The following is a 16479-nucleotide window of genomic DNA, read 5'->3' as shown; positions in this document are numbered from 1 at the left end:
GAATCTGTGATGATAATAAAAAGTCCAAGTGAAGATTTAGAAGATATTAGTTATATCAGTAGGAGCTCTTGGGAGGTAACACGGCAGCTGAAAGTATAAATCTGGGTCATTTGAGTAAATGGTATTTTAGGTAACGTGACTTGAGGATGAAGTCACCTAAAGAGCGTGTGTGTGTGTGTGTGTGTGTGTGTATGACTGGAAGTTCAAAAAAGAGCCTGGACTATTCCAAAATTTATATTTCAAGCAGAAAAAGGAGTTAGTAAAGGAGACTTTAGAAGAAACCAATAATGAAGTAAGAGGAAAATAATAAAATGTACTGCAAATACTGCAAAATACAAGAGAAGAATGTTTAAGAAAAACAAAGTTGAGGAAATTGTCAATTTGAGGTAAAGAAAGAATGGCAAAGTGACAATGGAGTTGGGAACATGGAGATGATTTACTGATTCCAACAAGAACAGTCTCAAGGAACTGAATGCATGAAGTCGCAGGTGGAGTATACTGAGGAAAGTAGGCAACATAAAGAATGACAACAGCCACTACAGACAATTCTTTCCAGAAGTCTGAATGCACTATAAAAAGGAGTCAAGAGCTAGAGAGGGATGTGGAGTCAAAGGACTCTGTAATAAAGTTAAAACACATAAGAGCACATTCGGTTAATGGGAATAATCCAGAGAGAGAAACTCTTGATACAAGAAAGGGGAGGGATAAGTAGCCGAAGTAGAAAGGGCTGGGATCTGGAGCACAAATGTAGAAGCTGCCCTGGAAAGCAGCAGAAACAAATCTTCCATATTATAGGGAGAAAGGTGAAGTTTAGAATAAAAGCACATAGTTCATCAAATTTGGTGGTGAGAAAATGGGAACTCATGGGACAGTTTCTATTTCCTCAAGGAAGTATGAGGCAAAATGATTAACTGAAAGCACAATGGGAGTAAGGGAGAACAGAAATGTATATACAACTACCTCCTAACACTATTAAATAGTCTTAATTTACAAAATATAAAGAAATTGGAGAGCCTTCCACTGTGTCAGTTACCAAGCATTACTGAAGAAAAACATGTATCACACATGCCAGCTTCAAATGTTTAAGGAACATTATGAAAAAAATAAACTGAAAACTGATGATTAAACTCTCAAGCTAATCAGGTGGCAACAGACATATTTGTTCTCTCCCTTCTAAATTGTGCTGTATCTTTTTTACCCAGTGCCTTATTGGTACTTGTTTACAATTATTACTAAACGGTTTACCATGAACACAGAGAATATCAAGTACTACATAATACTCATTGGCATAATTATATCCAGATAGATCTGTAAAATAATAATTTTTATGAGCATTTATATCAATGCATAGCACTTTTAAAGCAAGGCTTCAGCACAGAAACTGTCACAGCAACGTACTACATACAACTTTGTTATATTGTAAAACCACAGTATCACCCTAACCTACGGAACAATAGCAGTATTTTTAACAATTAGTTGCTGAATATTTTGTATATTTTATTCACACACTTAATAGACACTACTAGTAATTTTTTCCTTAAAATAACTACCTTAATTGAAAAAAATCTTAATGGAGGCACAATATCAGTAACCTGTTGGCTCTAAAAGTACGAATATTAAAAATAAAAGTAATAGGAGTACTTGTGCTCATATTCTTACCCACTAAACTTACATTATTTTCTGTAATCAAAAGCTTCATGTAAATTCATATGATGAGATACTTTGAAATCGAATCTCCTAACTCATCTCCATCTAGACACAATACATTATTAATTAATTACTCAGACCACCATCACATTTATCGAATCCCAGTAAAGCACTGCACTAGATGCTTTCAACACATTATCTGGAATCCACGTAACAACACAGGCATAAAACCTTATTTACAAATGGAGACAAAGAAGCTCAGAAAGATTAAGTAAACTATCCAAGGACTGAGTCCAAAGCCCACTTTCCCCTTCCTTACCAGTACCATTCAATTTCTGCTGTGCATCAGAATGATCTGGAAGAACCTGTGGTGGGGGGGGGGCGGAAACAGTCCTGGCCCTACCACCTAGCATTTAAGCTGATGCTCATGCTGGTGTTCCCTAGACAACACCTTGCTGCTTAACAACACTGCCAATGGGTTTTTCTTTGTTATTTTGTCTTTAAATAGAGTGTGTTAGGGTGTGGGAGGGGAAGGATGGAAACCTCTTCAGGCTGCCTGTACGTAAATCACCAAGGAAATCAACCAGCTGAGAAACTTCAGTGTAAACCAGAGCTGCTATTAGAGAAGCTGGATACCCGTAGAGACAAAGGAAGCCCCCGCAAGGAAATCTGGAGGTAAGCGAACAACTAAATGAGGTTTATGACGATGACATCTTGGTAAAGTTCCACTGAAGGAAAGAAATCTTAAGCCAATGGAGCCTATAAATACAGTGAGTAGAGATTTCAGATGGTAAAAATAGTAAAATTAATAGTAAAATGCTTAGATGTAACTCACCGCTACATCTAAGTACCAAGTGACATAGGTATAATCCATACGTCTAAGTTCCTAGAACTCTAAAAAGGACCCACGCTCTTCTATTTATTACTTAAAAATCTTACTTAGTAAAAGTACATTTGACTAAAATTCTAATGAGTATTAGGAAAGTTGTAACCTATTAACTTCTCCTGGGTACACAGAATAAAGAGTATGATTGAAAAATACCTGCAAACTAACATCTGCCTGTAATATTATCTAGAAGGCAGGTAGGTAAGTCAAGGAGGCATATAAAGGTCAGAGACAAAAATCCCACATTGAAAAAGTAATGATAAAAGCTTAGTTATTGTTTCTTATAATATGGAAACTTACTGTCATGGTTTTTATCATTTTTTGTTCATGAAATCCTTTCAGCATTTGATGAGAGTGACAATCTGCTCCCAAGAAAAATGCACCTACACGCAGAACTGTGTATGTGATTTCCTAGGGTCCTGGGGGGTCACCTCTGGTGCAAAACCTCCAGATCAGAAGACTCTTTTTTAGTTTTTGGCACTGTGTCATCCATCTGCTTCTGAAACAAGGACCCAGGCTCCTCTGACATTTCTTGAATGAGAAACGAGGAATATTAATGGATTTCCACATTTTAAATGTGGAAAAAAATAAAGCCTTTTTTATTGAAATATTTGTAATATCTAGTAAGATCTTATCAGAGGAATTGTTTCTTCCCTTAGTGAAACTCCTCTACATTTATCACTTTTGTTTTGAAGCATCCAATTTGTGAGATTTGGCCAAAAGTTAAGTAAGGTCATAGAACGCCACAGAAAAGCAAGCACCGTTCCAAGAGTTCAAGTGTGCTAATGCAAAGTAGAATTGTTATCACCCTGGGAGAGAAAGTTAGCCTGTGGATCTCCAGAGTTATTCCAATGATAAATATTAGGAGGTTCAAACATAAAAACAGAAGGGTAATTTACTATTTCCCTGAGACTAACTTTTAAGACTATACTGGAAAGAGAAGATGTAGAAAGAGCATGTGCCTTCTTATAACATCAGTGTAACCTTGGATGCTGAAATTTTCAATAAGTTAAGATGTTTAAAATACCTCCCAACTCAGTTCTTCTGATAGGTAATCAACAAAGAGTGCCTTGTATTACTTTTAATGTACTTTATTGATCATGCCATTACAGTTGTCCCGATTTTCCCCCTTTGCCCCCCTCTACTTGCTATCTCCTATTCCCTCCTTCAATCCACCCTTACTTAGTGTTCATGTCCATGGGTCATGCACATAAGCTCTTAGGTACTCCATTTCCCACACTGTTCTTAACATCTCCTGTCTAATCTGTGCCTACCAATTTGTACTTCTTAATCCCTGAACCTTTTCCCCCATTCTCTCCCTCTCCCCCTCTCAACTGATAACCCTCCAAATGATCTCCATATCTATGACTCTGTTTCTGTTCTGCCTGGTTGCTTAGCCTGTTTTATAGACTCAATCACTGATACTTGTGAATCATTGATACTTGTGAAAATAAATTTAAGATTTATTTTTAGAGATGGGAAGAGAGGGAAAAAGAGAATGAAACATCAATGTGTAAGATATACATCGACTGGTTGCCTCTCACACACTCCCAACTGGGGACCCAGCCACAACTCAGGCATGTGCCCTGATTGGGAATCAAACCTGTGACCCTTTGGTTCACAGGCCAGCACTCTATCCACTGTGCCACACCAGCCAGGGCCTACCATTTTAATGTTCATAGTTTTGATTTTCTTCTTTTTCTTAGGTTAAGTCCCTTTAACATTTCCTGTAATAATGACTTGGTGATAATGAAGTCCTTTAGTTTTACCTTGTCAGTGAAGCACTTTATATGCCCTTTAATTCTAAATGACAGTTTTGCTGGAAACATCTTCCAGCAAAATAGCCTTGTATTATTAATGGAAAATATCTATGGTACATGTTGAGCTTCAAATTTGGGATTACTGCTGATTTCAGCGCTATATAAAAGTGCAAAAGTTGTTTATTTTTTCTTAGAAAGGTCTTTATCTATTGGTATAACTTAGTTTTAGGTTTAAAATTAGGTTATAGCCGTGGCTGGTATGGCTCAGTGGACTGAGTGCTGGTCTGAGAACCAAAGGGTCACCAGTTTGATTCCCAGTTAGGGCACATGCCTGTGTTGCAGGTCATGTCTCCCAGTAGAGGGAGTGTGAAAGGCAACCACACACTGATGTTGCTGTCTCCCTCTCCCTTCCCCTCTCTTTAAAAACGCGTAAATCTTTTAACAAGTAAAAAACTAAATAAAGAAAGTTATAAATGGCTAAAACACAAGTGTGGGTGGCATGAAGGTAGACAACAGTTCATACCTTAGTAAATCAGAATATAAATTAAAGTTAATCTCTATAGTAAATATAAGGGAAAAAGAAAGACTTTCTAGGTAAATAACAGGTTAATTACAGAGCAGAATGTTTGCATGGCATCTATTTTCACTCTGTAGAAGAAATACAAAGCACTTTTACTTTTTAGTGAAATGGACCTTTGGGGTGGCTACAGTATGGTTCTTGTTATTACACAGAGATGAATAGAAATGCACAATTACAATATTCTACAGCTCCCATTAGAGAAGAGACATTCAACCACTATCTGCTGACCAGAACTTCTGAGCTAATAAAACACAGAAGCCTAGTGAGTGTTCTATGATTCTGACCTTTCAAGAGAACCCTCAAGTCTATGACATAAAGTGGCATTTGGCTGAGGTTTCCTTTGCAGTGACACACATTGTCAGACTGGTGTGCAGAAGCCAGTCGGGCAGGGGTGAGACTATCCAGTACCTGCCACTGTGGTCATCTACTCTGCTTCCCATAATGTGAATGAATCTGGCTGGGTCAATTTGTAATTCTGTGATTATAGACAAGTTTCTAATTCCTCAGGTTTATTTTCTTCTGTTAAATGACTGAATCTTCTCAGAGGTCTGTGGTTGTTCTCTATGTGCCCATTATTAGAGGGTGGGAGAAGAAAATCATCTAGGTGTTGAAGTGAGTTCTAAGAGGCTTTCTGGGACCTGTACCAACTAGTGTGGCTCAGGCAAGTGGTGAGCAGAAGAGATAAGATGCTGTAATTAGATTTTCAAGTTGAGACCTGTGCAGCAAGGAGCACTGCAGACTGCCTAAGTCAGGTACCTTCCCCGTACTTCTCCACAGACCAGCAGCCCCTAGCACCGAGCTAAGTAGGGTTGATTCTGCTGGAGGTTCTTCCCACTTATTATTCAGGAGATTTTTCAATGCCATACCTATTAGGTGTCAGAACTCTATCAGTTAAGAAACAAAATTTCCTAGCTGCTTAGAACTATGAAGGTAATCTAAAGGAACTTTAAGCAGAGGAATAGTAAAATGATCAAATTCACATTTTAAAAAGAATACTCACATTCTTTTTATATTCTTGCTTTATATCACTTGTTAAAGCATTTAAAAGCATGTATCAGTTTTTATAATTTAGAAAATATCAAGAGGGCAAGGAATTTCAGGGGAAAAGGGGAAGGGTTTACAGGAACATGTATAAAAGACACATGGACAAAAATTAAGGGGGATGGAAATGGGAGGGAGGTGGGGAGCACGGGGGGGGGTGAGCTGGGATGGGAGTAAAAGACAGAAAACTGTACTTGAACAACAAATTTTACAATTTTTAAAACAATAATTTTATTAAAAAAAAGAAAATATCAAATAAATAAAAGAGCTCCTGCTAGGAATGTACAGGAGATTACAGTAAAAGCAAGACTGCTGGCAAGGAAAAAGGCTGGGTAGGAAACCACTGCTCTGGTAACAGAGAGGGGAGTGAAGAGGGGGTGAAAGGAGGTAACCTCAAAGAGAATAGAGCAGTAAAGAGATTTGAATGGTGTTCAGACAGTAACACTGATAAGAGAAATTAATTGAAGGTCAGAGAGAAAGAGGCAAAGAATAGAACCCCAAATATGGGGCTTGGGAAAATATTCAAGGAGGATATAAACATACAAGGAGTGAGATACAAAATTTTAGATATTATATGATTACTTCATATATAGTACATTTTTACAAAAATATGCACTGGAAATTCATCAAAATGTTACAAGAGGTTCACTCTGCATGGTAGGTCAATCATTTTTTAAAAACTCATTCTTTCCTATATCATCCTAATTGATTAAGAATATACTTTGCTGTACATTTTGTATACTTTTGAAGCACATTCATTTTAAAAAGCAGTTTACCTTTCTTGATAAAAATTCCATGGTTGTAAAACTTCCTTGAGAAAAACTGGTCAAACAGCAAACCATATTTCATAAACACATTAATATACCATCCATAATTAATTCTCATATCGTTGTGAGATCTCACTATGAAAATACTGACTAGTGGTGAAGCAATCACCCTAGCTGTGGATTTTCTCTAGTCTAGAAACTTACTAGCTGAGAAGTGATGGAATTGAAAGCAGATCTCTTGCTGGCAGTCACTGGATCACTCAGTAATCACTGCAGTCTCATGAACTGCATGCCCCTGTTTTGGGGCTTTTCCATGTCTACCTGTATGACTGACTTTCACCTCAAGTGCCATCCCCTCCATCAAATCTACTACGTTTATCACAATTATAAGAGTAATGTGCCCCTGGCACAGGATTCCCAATATTCTTTTACCTGCTTTATTTTACCTAAAGTATGACATAATTTATTTAAGACATTCAGCATGTCACACCCCATAGAATTTAAGTTCCTGAGGTCATCCGTGGTTTTATTGTGTTTGTTTCCAAACGCATCCCCATCATCAGAATAATTCCTGGCATATAGTGGATGCTCAATAAATGCTTGCTATAATAACCCATGCGTGAAAGAATAAATTAAATAAATGACTATTAATTTAAAAAGCATACACAATTACTTCACAAATGAGTATCAGTCATTAATATTTTTTTACTTTAGAAGACACTGATTTTTCTGCTTAAACATTTGTAGACTAATTTAGCCTATGGGGTTCAACAAAGTGTCCTCTTTGTACATATATTTCTTAAAGTTTCCTTCATATTAAAAAAGGTGAGAATTGATTACATAAATCAAATAATTTCTCTAACAGGTTAAATGTAAACACTATAAGCTTTACCAATAAATGATGCAATAAAGTTGTACTTTTTATAATTAGAGCTTTTAAACTGCTTCATTTAAAATTACTCATTTACTGTTGAGGACCCCTGAGAAACTCTGCTTACAGTTTCTCATTTAAGAACACGTTTGTCTGGCTTTTTATTCTTACTAATGACTCACAAGAATGAGGGCAAATGGACAGGAAGGCAAGGGCACACATTCACCTGAATCCAATCTTAAGAGCAATTTAAATTCCTTCCACTTTGCTGTCTTGTAGTTCTAGCACCATCTGGTGTTTACTATGCAGAAATGCTATGAGGGAAAGTAATGCAGAAAGAAGTCCTTTGACAGTGTTTTAAAGAGGTTTAGGAGGCTGGATAAAATGATATAAGCAAGTAACTAAGTGACACATCATATGTTTAATTTGGAAATATAAAATTAAAAATTGAGAAATCAATGTGGCATTAGAAGAATAAATCATTTAAATAACTTTCAAACAAGAATATTCTTCAAAGAATAAAGGACAAAGGCAAAACACAGTTATTAAAGGAGGAAGCATTTGAAAAACATTCTAGAACCTTGTTAATAAACCATTTAAAAATGCAAAATTTGATATAAAGTAAATTATCAAATAAAACATAGAGTTTATATTTGAATACCCAGAAGCGCTAATTATAGGGTTTCTCTTCATAATATAGGCTCGACCTTTAATCCCTGCAGAGAGCATTATCAGGCCTCAGTATGTTAACAACTCCCAGTCAATTAACATGCATTTTGTTATACAAAGGCTTGACTATGTTAGCTTATTCAGTCTTCTGTAACTTAGGTCAATTTCTTTATTGACTAATGCTGCTACTTCTACATTTACAGGAAAACCAACATTACTTACACCAATATAGGCTTTCCGGATATCCTAGGATGTCTTAGCACTTCTGACATTGTCTCTTTTGTCTCTTCCATTCTTTCTTCATCACTGGAATCCACAACAAATATTACCCCATAGGACTCAGCATAGTAATTCTTCCAGATTCCCCTAATTCTTTTTCCTCCTCCCAAGTCAAAGATGGTGACTTCGAACTTCCCTTGTCTGAGGTCAATTTTGGAAAATCCAACAGTAGGAGCTACATCTTCAGGATACTCTGTTACAAATGATATTTAAAAATATTTAGATTTTAAATTAATAACAATTTAACTTCACAACTTAAATGACATATAAAGTATTATACTTTCGTAGAATGAAATGGAATGTTTATTATGTCCTTACAGAATAAGCATTACTGGTTTGGGAGAAGAGTGAATACTATAAAAATACCCAACTAGAATGTACACTCCATACAGAAGGTATTTCTTTTTCTGTTTTTGTTTGTTTGCTTTTATTAATATGATGCCTACCATATAACAGGTGCTTAATAAGAACCTCTTAATTAATAAATGAACTTTCGCCTTTAAAACTATTTGCTGTCCAAGTTACAAACAATTCTAACCATTCAACACCACAGGCACCCCCAGAAACCATAATAAGCTCTGTGGAATTATACAGTAAATCTGAACATTTAGAGGACACTTTAAAAGAACCACAGAACGGCAGAAGCTATGAAGAGTAGGAGTATTTTTTTTAATTAACTGAATTCAATCTATAATTGGAATAAAAAGCCTTGTGAGGGCAGCTTACAAATATAAAGAGTAGATTTCATTATTTCTACAGGAACATGTTTTGGATGCCCTTGTAAATTTATAATTTATGAGAATTTTTTTTACTTCTGTATATGACAACACAGAGAAGGTACATGGTGTGTAATACATGCTTATAAATGCCGAGGAGTGGTAAAGGCAGTAAGAGATTAAAAAGATCACTAAGGTTCGAGAAAGACTTGAACTAGAAGCTGGGACTCAGGCCTTAAAATTAGGTATGATTTAGACTGAAAAGTGATCTAAGTAACCGAAATGGCAAAGGAAAGAAGTACAAACAAGCTGAACACTGATTGGGTCAAATCCTTAAGACCTTAAATGCAGACTGAACAGAGTTCTAAAGATAAGAGAATTGAGAACCACAGAAGGTGTTTCAGCAGACCAATGACATAATTAAGGTAACTAAAGCTGTGCTTTATTAAGATTCATCTTGGTAAAAGTTTATAACTGAATGGAAATGTGAGTGACAGCCAGAGAGATTATGAAAGAGTAATCAAATTTGGTGTCTCAATGGTTGTGGAGAAGAGTTTAAACTTCCTGTCTGTCTCTTCTATTCTCTCTTCACCACTGGAATCCACAACTATTGCTCCACTGGACTTTGTTTACAGCTGCACAGCCACAAACTACATGAGATGTTTTAAACTGAAATCAATCAAAATTAAGTAAGATTAAAAATTCAGGTCTTCAGCCGTATTAACTACATTTTAAGTGCTCAAAAGCTGTATGTGGCCCTGGCTGGTGTAGCTCAGTGGATTGAGCACAGGCCTGCAAACCAGAAGATTGCGGTTCAATTCCCAGTCAGGGCACATGCCTGGGTTGCACGGCAGTTCCCACGAGGGACACACGAGACGCAACCATACATTGATGTTCTCTCCATCTCTCCTTCCCTTCCCCTCTAAAGACAAATGAATAAAAGCTTTAAAAAATTTTTTTAAAAAGCTGTATGTGGCTAGTTGCCCACCCTACTGGACAGAACCAATATAGAATGTTTCCATCATTGCAAAAAGCTTTAATGAATAACATTGGTTTCGAGGATAAGACATTGGGTCTTATTCCACATTCAAAATGTGCTATTACAAAGACAGATTTGAAAGGCTTTTGCCGCTGGGCTTAGGTACAACTAAGAAATAGCCTCGCGATGCACCACTCCCTTTCGCCAAGCATTTTAGGGCACATTACACAGCTTCTAAGAAAGTTAACAAAGACATTACAAGTCACATTGTTTCAAACTTCATTTATTGTTCAGTTACAGTTGTACTGCCTTGTTCCCCACTGCTCTCCCTTGAGTCTTCTATCCGTGTTCCCTGGCTTGCCCCTTCCCCTTCTGTCTCCCATTATCCCCCTTCCCTCACCCCTCTGGTCACTGTCAGTCTGTTCTTAGTTTTACAAAAATGTGACTTGAGCAAAACAGAACAAGTCGCATTTTTGTAAGACTTCCTTATCTAAGGAGAAACAGGCAAGTTCTGAAAGCAGTATAAGCAGCATGATATTATAAAAAAATAGGATTATATCAGACATTTAAAAATGTGAATCTAGTCCAGGCCAGAACTGATTTCTACAGTTAAAACAGGCAGCTGTCTTTGAGTATGATTAAGAGATACCCTCAGGACATTATCGGTGAAAATAAATACGCTGGGGACAAGGGAACTAAAATGTACTGAGCAGCTACTCAGTATCAGGATTTTGTTAAGCACTGGGATGTACAGATAAGTAAGATAGGGTTGCGATCCTATACACAATGCAGCACAGAGGGACAGGATATCAAGGGGAACCGTGTAAGAACCAATGAATTCTGGAAAAAGTCTGGAGAGGATAGTGTGAAGGGGTTATGGACTGCATGTCTATGCCCCCACAAAACTCATGTCAGACCTGTTTCCCAATGTGATGGTACTGAAGGTGGGGCCTTCAGGAGGTATGTAATTAGATTTAGGTGAAGTCCTGAGGGTGAAACCCTTACACAACACCCTTGTAAGAGACCCAAGAAAGCTTGTTTCCTCTCTCTCTTTCCTCCCCAAGGACACAGTGAGAAGATGAATGTTAGTAAACCAGGAAACGGAAATCACTGAGAATAACCATGTTATTAAGCACCATGACTGCAGATGTCCAGTGTCCAAAACCATGAGAAATAACTGTTGTTAAACCACCCAGTCTGTGGCAGCCCAAACAGAGACAGAGAGCATTCAAGAGAAAAAAGGAAAAGAGGAGGGAGGGGTGAGTTATGGTCTAGAAAGGCTTCAGAAAGGAAATGAAATGGCAGTGAACTCTTAAAAGCTATAAAATTTGAGCAACAAAATTTTTATGTTGCTCTCCGGCTAAGAATGTGTTTCAAACTTCATAACACACCAAATAAAGTTTTATTGGAACATGCCCATGCTCCTTTGTTTACATACTGTCTATGGATGTTTTCATACTACTGTGTCAAGAGTTGTATAGTTGGGAAAGAGACGATATGGTCCTCAAAGTCTAAAATATTTACTATCTGGCTCTTTACAGAAGTTTGCCAACCTGGGTTTACGTGACAATGAGTGCTCTAGGAACATACAGCCTGAAGGTACCAAAAAGGCACTAGAAGAATGCCATAGGCAATAATATGTTATCTACACCTAATGTTTACATAGTAAAATTTAGGGCAACAAAATGTTTTTCTCCAACAGAAAGTTTTGCAAATTGTTTTCTTTAATAAACTTCCATAAATAAAAACCTTCTCCCATCTGTATGCATAATATCTTCTTGAAACTCCATTTTTAGAAACAAATATAAGTCAGGTAGCCTCCCAATTCATACCCTTAAGGTGCCTGGATGGTACGACCTCCACTGGGTACACAAAAAACTCTCTAGCAGAGTTATTTCTATACTGTAGTACAAAGCATCAAATTAACACTACAGAACTACATCCAATGAACTGAAATATGAATGATATAAAACCCTTTAATAACACAGGCCCTATCTTTAATATAACTCTAAAAATTACACATCAAAAAAATCAAAAGATGCAGACAGCCGTGCTTGCCAATTATAGTTCTACTCCCTTTTATTTAGGTGTAGCTTTGACACTAAATTCTGAACAAAAAAATGGAAGTAGGAAATAGGCGTCCTTATAAACAAAGGCATGTAGCTTTTTTCTTTTTTTACGTTTTCCTTCCTAAGGGCTAGAAGAGAGATGTAATTCCTATTAGCTGATAAAAACCTCAAAAAGCCTCTATGCATTTATTCAAATTTGATATATGATAACAAGCTGGTATCATGAAGCCAGAGTCTATTCACCATTAGCCACAGTACAGTGAAAATACAAATTAATGGAATGCACACTAGCTTTACTCAATGCATATGTAACAAAGCAATTTAAATAAATACATAATTAAGAATAATTTAATAATAAATATTTTCAGCTTACCTCCTTGGATTCCCTTTGCTGTTGCCGTTTTACCAGCATTATCAAGTCCCACCATCACAAGGGTCACCTTTCTTAAAATAATAAAAATTTAAAAAATCAATAAGTTAATTCAATATTGGGGAAAAATAAAAGCAAATACATACATTCATTCAAGCAACAGTTAGGAGCAGGTACTGTACAAGACAATCCTCTAGATACTAGAGGTAAAATGATGAGTACGCATATATACAAAAAGCAAAATTCATGAAGAATACCTTTAAAGTGTCATCCTTTTGTTCTCTAAGCAAAAAAAAAGGGAAACTGTATAACAGATCATTGAAAGAATAAGGGAAAGAAAAAAATTGAGAGGTAGATGGATTTTAACAAATGTGTTATGTATAATGGTTGAAGAATAAATTTTCATTTCCTCCTAAGACCAGGCACAACCTAAGGGTGTCCACTTTCACTACTCCTATTCGACATAGTATTGGAAGTTCTAGCCATAGCTGTAAGAAAAAAACAAACAAACAAAGAAATAAAAGGCATCCAAATTGGAAAGGAGGAAGTAAAGCTGCCTATTTGCAGATGACATGATAGTGCACATAGAAAACCCTACAGACTCCACCAAAAAACTACCTGACCAAATAAGGGAATTTGGCAAAATAGTAGGACGCAAAGTCAATATTCAGAAATCAAAAGCTTTTTTGTACACCAACTGTGAAATATCAAAAACAGATTAGAGAAAAAATCCCATGTACTATAGCAACAAGAAAAATAAAATACCTATGAATAAATGTAACCAAGGAGGTAAAAGACCTATACTCAGAAAACTACACAATACTGAAAAAAGAAATTAAGGAAGACAAAAAGAAATGGAAGCATATACCATGTTCATGGATTGGAAGAATCATCATCAAAATGTCCATACTACCCGAAGTAATTTATAGATTCAATACAATCCCTATCAATATACAAGTGACATATTACACAGATATAGAACAAACCTTTCAAAAACTGATGTGGAACCGTAAGTGACTCCGAACAACCTCAGCAATCTTGAGAAGGAAGAACAAAGTAGGAGGGATCACAACACCTGATGTCAAACTACATTATAAGGCCAATGTAATCAAAACAGTCTGGCATAAGAAGTACACAGACCAAATGAACAGAATAGAGAACCCCAAAATAAACCCATGTCAATATGGTCAGTTAATATTTGATAAAGGGGGCAGGAACATAGTAAAAACAGCCTCTTCTATAAATGGTGTTGAGAGATCTGGACAAGTACGCACACAAAAAATGGAACTAGACCACCAACTTGCACCATACAGTAAAATAAGTTCTTTTACCAAGATGGATAAAAGACTTAAATATAAGTCATGACACTATTGAAAGTCCTAGAGGAAAACATAGGCAGGAAAATGTCAGATATCCCACATAGCAATATTGTCACCAATACTCCCTCTAGGGCAAGGAATATAAAGAAAAGAATAAACAAAAAGGATAACATCAAACTAAAAAGCTTCTGCATAGCTATAGAAAGCATCAACAAAATGCAAAGGAAACTAACCATATGAGAAAACACATTTGCCAATGATACCTCAGACAAAGGTTTAATCTCTCCAAAATGTACAAAGAACTCATACAACTTCACTCTAAGAAGACAACTAACCCAATTAAAAAATGGACAAAGGACCTGAACCGACACCTCTCCAAGCAGGATATATAGGCTCATAGACACATGAAAAAATGCTCAACATCACTAGCCACTAGAGAGATGCAAATTAAAACCACAATGAGATACTACTTCACACCAGTCAGAATAGACACCATTAATAAATCAACAAATCACAAGTGCTGTGAAGGTTGTGGAGAAAAGGGAACCTTGGTATATTGTTGGTAGGAATGCAAACTGGTGCAGCCACTGTGAAAAACAGTACAGAATTTCTTCAAAAAATTAAAGATAGAGCTGCCTTTTGATATAGTGATCCCACTGCTGGGACTATAAGAATCCTAAATCACCAATTCAGAAGAACCCATGCATCCCAATGTTCATAGCAGTACTATTTATAATGGCCAAGGGCTAAAAATAGCCTAAGTTCCCAGAATTAAATGAGTGGATCAAAAACCTGTGGTACATTTATGCAATGGAACACTACGCAGCAGAAAGAAAGAAGGAAAAGAACTCCTACCCTTCACGACAGCATGGATGGAACTGGAGAGCATTATGTAAAGTAAAATAGGCCAGGTGGTGAAAGACAAATACCGTATGATCTCACCTGTAAGTGGAACCTAATCAACAAAACAAACAAATGAGCAAAACAGAACCAGAGACTTGGAAATAAAGGACAAACTGACAGTGACCAGAGGGGAGGGGAGAAGGGTATAATGTGGGAAAGAAGGGGAATGGGCAAGCAAAGGAACACGAAGGGAGGACTCATGGTCATGGACAAGAGATGACTGACTGTGAGAGTAGGGTGGACAGGGTAGGTGAGAACAATGGGGAAAAAGGCAGAACAACTGTAACTGAACAACAATAAATAAAAGTAAATTTTCTAGTTAACTGAATTCTAAGGACTATTAAAAATCTGTTTTTTTGTGAAATTATGTAAGAAAAGAATTACTGTTATATTCTAGGTACTACTTATGTCCTCAATTCTGTTTTTAGATATGTGTTAACACCTTACTAAGTATATATTTTAAATATAGTATAAAAACATGACTATTAATGCTACTTTGAAAGAAGACAACAATTATATTGTCTTATACTAAATGTAGTATAAAAACATGACTATTGATATTTTGAAAGAAGACAATAATTATAAAGCTTAAAATGCTTATATAGGTAAACTTCATAGAGTCAAAAAATACAGTCTAGTTCAATTTCACAACTAAAAAAACATAAACCCAGAAACAGGAGACATAAGACAATGAGTAGGTTACAAAGAACCATCCAGCCAGCACTGTTCAAGGCATTATGGATGAGACAAGATAAATTCACATGGACTACCGAGTCCTGTGGAAGAAAAGGGACGGCAAGGAGAGAGCTCACTGACCCTTGCCTTGAAAAGCTTTTATTGCCTTTCTAACAGCATACATAAAAGAAGGTTTTCATTCATTATACTTAGGTTTGCTTTAGGTAATTATTTTTTACAGATAGCAATGTAAAGGAAGTTACTGATTACTTCTTACAGATTAGCAAGGAAATACGTTGCAAATGCAAGGGAACAGTAAATAATTGGTCTGGTTACACCTCTATCCTTGGGAGAATTAGCACAGACTTCAGGGAGTTAAAGATATGCAATAAGCATTTTCTGCCTGAACTCAGGGTGAGTGAGTTTTAGCAAGAGCAAGTCTCAAAGCAGCCTAGGTACAATGCAGGCCTGATTTCCCACAGGAGAACCGATCTGTGGGTTTGGCCACAACATGCCTACTGGGCTTTTCAATAGGACTGAGCTACAACCGTCACTGCCAGGCAGATTGGGTCCCTGTAGAGGCAGTCCAGCTACAAGTTGCAAGTTGAGGAAGAACAAACTCACAAAATCTTGCAAAAATCAAACTGGTCATTTGTTAAACAAATACTTACTGACCATCTTCTATGCACCGGATACTAGTATTTTAGATACATTTGAGATAGACTTATTTATTAAAAATAATCAAAACAATGGAAAACAAATTCTTCCCTTAGTAAACTTACATTTTATTGGCAGAGAACAATAACTATAAATATAAGAAATAAGTAAATTATAAGTTATATAGTACATTAGAAGGCGATTAAGTACTATAGGGGAAAGAAGAGAGCAGTGTAAAGGGGAGCAGTAGTGGGGATAAGAGGCGGGTTGTAGTTTTATGTAAGGTGATCA

General features: G+C 36.5%; 1 protein-coding gene across 2 annotated transcripts in view; it reads right to left on the bottom strand.

Annotated features, from left to right (window-relative positions):
* ARL13B (ADP ribosylation factor like GTPase 13B) overlaps positions 1 to 16479 on the bottom strand; it is a 71791-nt gene that overhangs the window by 44055 nt on the left and 11257 nt on the right. For both annotated transcript variants that reach the window (XM_053662984.1, XM_053662985.1), the window contains exons 2-3: positions 12638 to 12708; positions 8444 to 8693 (exon numbers count right to left, since the gene is read on the bottom strand). In XM_053662984.1, coding sequence (XP_053518959.1) covers positions 8444 to 8693; positions 12638 to 12708 — 321 coding nt within the window. The remainder of the gene's footprint in view (positions 1 to 8443; positions 8694 to 12637; positions 12709 to 16479) is intronic.

This window comes from Artibeus jamaicensis, unplaced genomic scaffold (assembly GCF_021234435.1).
Source record: "Artibeus jamaicensis isolate MK-2021 breed Jamaican fruit bat unplaced genomic scaffold, CSHL_Jam_final contig_3113, whole genome shotgun sequence".
Taxonomy (NCBI): Eukaryota; Metazoa; Chordata; class Mammalia; order Chiroptera; family Phyllostomidae; genus Artibeus; species Artibeus jamaicensis.
Note: the sequence above shows the minus strand (reverse complement) of the source record. Positions and strands in the feature narration are given on the sequence as shown.